This window comes from Lutjanus erythropterus, chromosome 9 (genome assembly GCF_056507025.1).
Source record: "Lutjanus erythropterus isolate fLutEry1 chromosome 9, fLutEry1.hap2, whole genome shotgun sequence".
Taxonomy (NCBI): Eukaryota; Metazoa; Chordata; class Actinopteri; order Lutjaniformes; family Lutjanidae; genus Lutjanus; species Lutjanus erythropterus.
Genome location: NC_139325.1, coordinates 11,070,671 through 11,078,211, shown reverse-complemented (window position 1 = coordinate 11,078,211; position 7,541 = coordinate 11,070,671). Strand labels below are relative to the sequence as shown.

At 40.3% G+C, this 7,541-nt stretch overlaps 1 protein-coding gene across 1 annotated transcript in view; it reads right to left on the bottom strand.

Moving 5' to 3' along the window:
* Nucleotides 1-1,559: 1,559 nt before the first annotated feature.
* Nucleotides 1,560-7,541, bottom strand: part of rspo2 (R-spondin 2) — an 80,463-nt gene continuing 74,481 nt past the window's right edge. Inside the window, exon 6 of the mRNA XM_084726140.1 lies at nt 1,560-3,514. Within this exon, the coding sequence (XP_084582266.1) occupies nt 3,399-3,514 (116 nt within the window). The 3' untranslated portion in view covers nt 1,560-3,398. The remainder of the gene's footprint in view (nt 3,515-7,541) is intronic.

Genomic DNA, 7,541 nt, shown 5'->3' with positions numbered 1-7,541 from the left:
CTACCCTTTCTAAAAACACTACTACACACTGTGCTAGCTATTTAGCAGAAGCTAACTTTTATCATAAAACTACACTACAAGTTTATCCAGCAAGCTAATGCAAAAACAGGTTCACAAACACTATGCTTCAAACATAACCTTATCTGGTGCCACTTTACAATAAGACTACCCTTATAAATGATTCATAAAGGGTTTATAATTGGGATATTAATTACATTGTTAATAGTTCATAAATCATTAAAAAAATGTTACAACACATGAGATGAAAAATATGAACAGTGACTGTTGTATTCAAATTGTGAGCCTCTGCACTGTCAAGCCTCAGATCTCATTGCTTACTTAGCTTACTTTGTCTTCTCCATCAGCACCATTTATGCCTTCAGTTTCATCATATATTTGTTAATAAGTTGCAAGCGCCGTCAGCATATCTCAATAGTCAAAAAGTTCCTTTTGGCATATTTAATTAACATATCTAATTACCAGATTCATATGCTAAAGTTATACAAGGTTTACCTTGACATTTTCAGCATGCACTGTTGAACACTTTACAATTATGCTACCTTTTGTCAGTTATACACGTTAGTAACTTGTTAGTAATATTAATTAGTAGTAATTGGTAACTGGATCTTACAAAATAGTGGTCCCACATTGATATATATTAAAACTGTTATAACTTGTTTATAATTGTTTATTAAATATTTATACAGTGTCTGCAACCTAATTATAAACCACTTATAAATCATTTATAAGGGTAGTCTTACTATAAAATGGTACCCATTATGTTTATCTTGATGTACGTGTCTCTCTTGTCCTCATCAAGCATTACAATGGCAGTCTAGGACTTTATGGACTCATTCTTGATATTTTGTGGATGTGTGTGATTTAATGTCTCAATGTCTTTCATAATGTCATATATCTTGCTGGCTGAAAAGCCTTAGCTACTGCTACTGGAGTGGATAGAATGATGCTGCTACAGTATGAAATAGGAATATATGTTTAACATTATGTGCACTGGCTAGTGTAGATTAATGATGAAAGTTATCTTTAGCTATGTTGCTTATTATTATTCATTTTATAATGCATTCAGGGATATTTTCTGACTAATAACCTTTTGTATTTTCCGTAGCACAATGTCACTCAGTGGAAGTGTCGAGCTGTGAAAATGAATAGTCTCCTGTGTAAAATATGCAGCGCCACTTTGAACACCTGTGAAAGATGTTCAGGCACTTAAAATTTCTGTGTACGAGGCCTCGAGATGGACATGGAGCATATAAAGAGTCAGATATTTCAACACCGTCAGCCTCCCTATGGAAATATCATGTGTGATTTCAGGGGGGTTAACCAGAGCAGGAAGACTGTGGTCTGTGTCTTCCAGGGTGATATATATGTGACACAATGTGATTCATCTGCTACTGTGCATCCGTAAGCTGTCTGGCAGATTCAGCTTTTTTTTCTCTTTTGGGACAATGATTATACAGTGTGGATCTTGGGCTAAATTAGCCGTGACCTGCCTTAAAACATTTCTCTTTGCTCATATACCAGGCCAGTTTAGCCTGTAGAAGACTTTTATATGTGTTTATTTGATGTTTTGAGGACCATAAAAGTGAATGACTGGGATGTACATCACATAAAGAGGTGATCGAATGTGTGTGCGTGATGAAAGACAAGTGCCACGGCCAAATGCATGTTGTTAGGCATTACAGTATGATGCTGGGAATGAATGAGCCACCAAAGACATGCACTGGATTTGTACCATTCATGAGGATACGTCATAGTGAATTACAAACCCTTAACAGTGCCGTCATGCTGTTAAGGCTCAATCGACCATATCCAATCCTTTGGCTTGAGGTAGCACTTGTGTCATGCAGCGCGACATGATGGATTTCACAAATGTTTTTGAAATCACATAATTGTACACTGAAGTGAAACAAGGAAACAGCAGTTTCGGAGTTTAGCCACATATATTATAGCCATAGACAATAATGAAAGGCTTCATCATACAGTCACATGAAGTGTATTTTAATAAAACACAATGTACACATATGCAGTCCTATGACCATACATTTGCTGTATCCTAATTTTTAAACCTAGAATATGTCAAAGCATAGTTTATTTGTCTTTTTTCTTCTTCTTTAAAACATTGAAATCAGTAGATGAGGTCAAATGAATGCAATACAACACTTTGCGTGACATCAGACAAAAACCTTTTCCACGTGTTAAAGATATGCAGTTATAAGCAACTCAAAGAATATTTCAGCATATAAGAGTAACAGTATGAGGCAAAAAAAAAATCTCACTGAACAAAAAAGTACAAAATAGAATTAATAAATAAATCAAATATATACCATATAAATGAAATAGCTATGTGGCGGCTATGTTTATTATTTGTTTTTAAACATTTTAATCTGTAGCTTGGTATTACAACCTTTTTATCTCTAAAACATTTAGAACGGTGAATGAGTCAATACTGAAAATACAGTAATAAGATTTTATAATTAGATAAACTATGTACACATGAGTCTGTTGCCATGCTAGTCGAACAACTAAATTTCTTCTTTTTTTATCCACACTATACAGTTAGAGCATAAAGCGGTCTGAACGTAAACAGTTTGTGCTGAGAATAAAATACTTTGCAACTATGCATGGTAATTTCTTTAATATTACTCTCAAAAATGTACATAACATAAAGGCCACACATGGGAACACTCCGTCTCCATTTCGATGGGGAAGGTGAGGGTTGTTTTGACATAAATATAGGAACAAAAAAACAGTCTCTTTCAGTTCAAGATGCCATTTTCTTGTCCATCAGCATCATTTTGCTTCAGCCGAATCTCTTTTGTCTCGTCATACTCTTTTTTTTCATCCTCCCTGGTTCAACCACACCCCCTCCACACCTTTCCGTGAGCAGTCTAGCTTGCCACCTCCCTTCTATCCACCTCCCCTTCATTCAGCTCTCCCGCCTCCACAGTCTCTGGTTGCCCCTTCGTCTTCCATCACCCTGCACGGTTAATGACATTGTTAATGACGGGAAATGAGTTCAGTAATGTCAACTGTAAAGGTCCACAAGGCAAGGCAAGGGGGTGGGGCTGAGAGGACAGAGTCACCTGGCTGGTCTCTGCAGCGGGGGGTGGGGAGGGAAACAGCGGGAGGCAGAGGCATGAAGCACATGTTTAATGTGTTGATACCGATATTAGACATATATTTTTTTTAGTGACGGACTTGTGAGTCATGGTTGTGTCCTGGAGGGCAGCTGGGGGAGGTGGAGGTGGGGTTGGGCTGGGAAGCAGGTGGGGAGGTGGTGGGGTTCGGGATAGTCGTCGGTGAGAATATGGGTGCAGCAGCGGCTAGCAGCTTTGCGTTGGTTCTTTGTTCAATGGGAAGTCCGTAGTTTTCAGTCCTCACTGGCTGGTGCGCGCAGAGGCCAAGTGGTCACTGTGCTGGTTCTGGGCCCGAAACCGCAGCCTCTGCTTGTTCTTCTTCTTTGGTTCTTTGGATCGGTGCTTCCCTGAGCCACCTGGGGAGAAAGACAAAAAAAGAGAGAAATGGTTATCCCCTTAATCAGCACTACCCATACTTGTTAGACTCAACAAGTAATGACCATCTTGTGTTGCCAACAACCTCATGTCCTTTTGCTCAAAATGATGGGGTCTGTTTCTTTCTTGCCTGGGGCTGGCTTGGCTATAGAGATGGATGTCTGCAATACCCTGCTTGATACCACTGTGACCTGACCCCAGATAAGCAGAAGAAAATGGATGGATGGAATAGATGGATGTTTTGTTTAGCAAATGTTGCATGGTAACCATGGGAGGATTATGAGCTTAATAGATGCACAAGTCAGTCCCTAAATGTTTCGTCCATTGCCAAACCCATGCAAAGTCTTTAGGGTGGACCTTCATATTGGGGCTGTTTCCCAGATCAGTATTGGCAAAATCTCAGATTGTTTGGTATTGCGATACTACCAGCTGAGAAAAGCAGGCAATTGCACAGGGGCCCCAGACCCACAGGGGCTCAGGAAGCCAAAGATCATCTGTCAGGCCTATCAGCATTTCCACCAAAAATAAAATAATAAGGGATTACATTTATATTGTGCTTTATCATATACACTCAAAGCACTTCATGGTGATGGGGGGCAACTCAACCACCACCAATGTGTTGCACCCACCTGGGTGATGCATAGCAGCCATTTTTGCACCAGATCAGCTTGAGGTGGAAAGCCATGAGAGCTGAAATTAAGACCAGAGAGAAGACTGCCCCCTACGGGCCCATCATCATCACCTCCAGCAGCAACTTAGGTCTCCCATCCTGGTACAAAGAAGCCCACACTTGCTTAGCCTCAGCCACTCAAGAGCTATGGCTGCTGACATCCACTGGTTTTTGGACCTAAAATGTTTGTTCCAAGCTGGAACCAAAAAATAGCAGGTTTTTCTTTGGGAACCAAAGTGGGCATGTATATTCTACAAATTGCCGTGCATCGTGCAACACCCTCTGTCAACAACATCCTTGATTACAATGGTTCCACTCAAAACTTGTGGAAATACAAGATGGTTCACTAGAAAGCACCAAGGTTCCAAGGAAACTTGAATGAAATTGATTCAAGAACGAGTGCTTATTTGGTGGCATACAGCTGTGGCCATTGCTTTGTGGTAGCTTGATTAATTGTAAATCAGTTTGAAACCTAAAAAGGACTGTAAATACCCTGTCTCACAGAGGGGGCCCTGTGTCAGAATTCTGTTTTTTAATGAAAGTGTGTTTGACTGTATGCAAAGTCCTTATAAGGAGACTGATTAAGATTTCTGAGGCCTACATCAGAAAAAATAACCCAGAATCTCAGCATTTATCAGGCATGTGCAGGGTGAAAAGATCCACACTAACCTCATTGACCTGGCCTGACTATAAATAGATTGTTGGCAACCGTGTGGTGCTGTACTAAGCATATTTGCTCATAGCGCACCAGAGGCAGCGCTGTAGTAGCCTTACTATGACTGCACACAATCAGTCAAACTCAAAATTGGGACTGTTTTTCAATGTTATGCTAAATTTGTACCTGATCATCTGGTCAGAATATGTCTTACAAAACAAACACTGATGGGATGATTCAACATGTTGATGGCTGCAAAGGATTGCTTTTCCAGCAACAGATCAATGACCTGTGAGTTCCACTTCTATTGATTTTACTTTAAAACAGCAGTACATAAAAGCACAGTCATGCAAACAGACTGCTGTGGAATGGATTACGTGAACTCAACCTGCTTATTTTGGGCTGGAGAGCTCAGGATTTGGGACTTGGATTTGATTACTCTGTCCAAGACTTGGTTAAATTTGAAAAAGGTGTTGGAATAGGACAAAAACCACTTGGAATGAAATTTTGATTATAACTAGAAGCTTCTTAAAAGAATCAAAGTGTGCTTTGAGTACTGATGGCTCATGAAGATTCCAAAAAAGCCCTTTAAGTGATGTCTTACAAGTTATGCAACTTTTGCATAACTTTTGACCCTTATATGAGAGAACATCACCTATCAGGTCTTTGTTTGCTCCAACCCTCAGGACTGAACCTCAGTTTTAAACGTCTGCTCAGCCCAACACTTTTCACTGTCACTGCAATAGATAGAGGAGATAAGTATGGGATGTTGCATAACTCTTGTTCCAAGTTGGAAAGGTACTCCAGCCCAAGGTTAATACATCCCAGGTTTCACTGGGATGGGCAAGGCATGCTGGGAACTGACTTCCTGCTCTCATGGAAGCTTGTGTGGTGGAGGTTCTGCACCCACGGCGCTCTGTGACAGAGAAAACTCTGGCTACCGAACCGCAAGGCAACAATCTGGCTGCCAAGGCCACAAATAAGATAACGAGGTGTGTGTGCGAGATGTATGTGTGCGAGGAGGAGTGAGTGTGAGGGAATTTAAGGGAAAAGAAAATCTAATGGGGGGAAAAGTGGAGTAAGGCTTGGATGATGGGACGCTATCTGGATCCTGATCTAGAACACAAAGAAACAAGCCACGCTATGGTTCGCTGAGGGGGGAAGCACAGGAAAAGGCTACAGAAAAACAAGTCTCGTTGTTTAGTTGCCTGATTCTGGGTCTTATTACTGCACTTGTTCGAGCCTTTTCTCTCACGAAAAATAGGTAACGGTGTGTAAAATGCAGCATTATCTCTAATTGCCTTCTCATATGTGCTGGCATTGCGGCGGCCTTTTAAGCACCCTTACAAAAGACCTATTTCCCTTTCTCAGGGCTACACTGTGAGGTAGATTTGAAAATATTCACTCATTTAAGCCGACACGCATGAGAAAGCAAGATATTGCTCTGCTAATAGGGTCTCCCAATGAATAATACAGATGCATGCAAACATCAAACCATCTCAGAACTATTTCCTGCAATTAATCTAATCTTGTTATTTTGACTCACATTGCCAATCTGAGCCATGGCAATAAAGTTTCTCGCACACAGCTCCGAGTTAAAATCACCCTTTGAGAACAGCTTTCACATCTCCTCCATCAAAACGGCTTGCCCTCCAATTGAAATATGTTACCAGAGGACTTTGTACACTTGCTTAGCTGATGCCACTTTAGATTTTTTGCATGACTTACAGTATGATAATGTTTGCTAAAGTAAATCTGAAGCTTTAAGGCATTTGGCCTATAGGTTCATTTTCCTAATTGCTCTTTAAAGAGGTAATTTTCATTCAAAACAGTGTTGCTAGGTGCCTGATAAACACGGCTTTCAGTGCAATCAACTCAAGATGAATTACATTTGATGGCAATAAAGTACATGGTGCAGCATTAAACTCCCTCTGTAATGGGCAAAGCCTTTGTGGACCATTCCTTGGACCCAAGGCTACATTTAAACTGAAAAGGCCTGCATTTACAGCAATTGCTTGAAACACAAATACTTATGTGAGAGTTGAGTTAAAAAGTAGTTTCCTGGCTAGTTCAGGACTGGGCAGGAGATCTGTAATCCAAAGAGTTTTACGCTCTCTGCAACAGCTTATACACTTATACACACACACACACACAAAACTGCAGGAAAGAAACAAATTCGGCAGCTGCACATGCAGACTCAGCTACTGAACCACTCATCTGACATTGTAAAGGCAACTTTTTACAGCTTTGTTATCAAATTTGGGCAAATCGTACCACTTCACTCTTTCTACACGCTGCTTATAACTATAACAAGCTACAAAATGCATATCAGGTAAAATTCAATAACTACCATAAACATATTTGTCCAAAATTGAGTTAAGACTTAATCAGACTTTTTGAAATCTCCTCTACTATACAAAGAATTAGGCTTTACTGTATATCACACCACTGAAATCTATGACAGCTTTTTGAATTTGCAGTAAATGCAAAACTGAGGTATAACTCTTCAAGCTGATGTCACGCTTTGCTAAAGAAAGACAACTAACTATCAGCAAAAGCAGCCATTCAGTGGGGGGCCACTGATAGGCCCTAGAGTGCCATACCATGGGATGCAAAGATACTGGCACTTAAATTACAACGGCTTAAGAACCCCTACACTAAAGCAAAAGCAAGGCTTACAGCC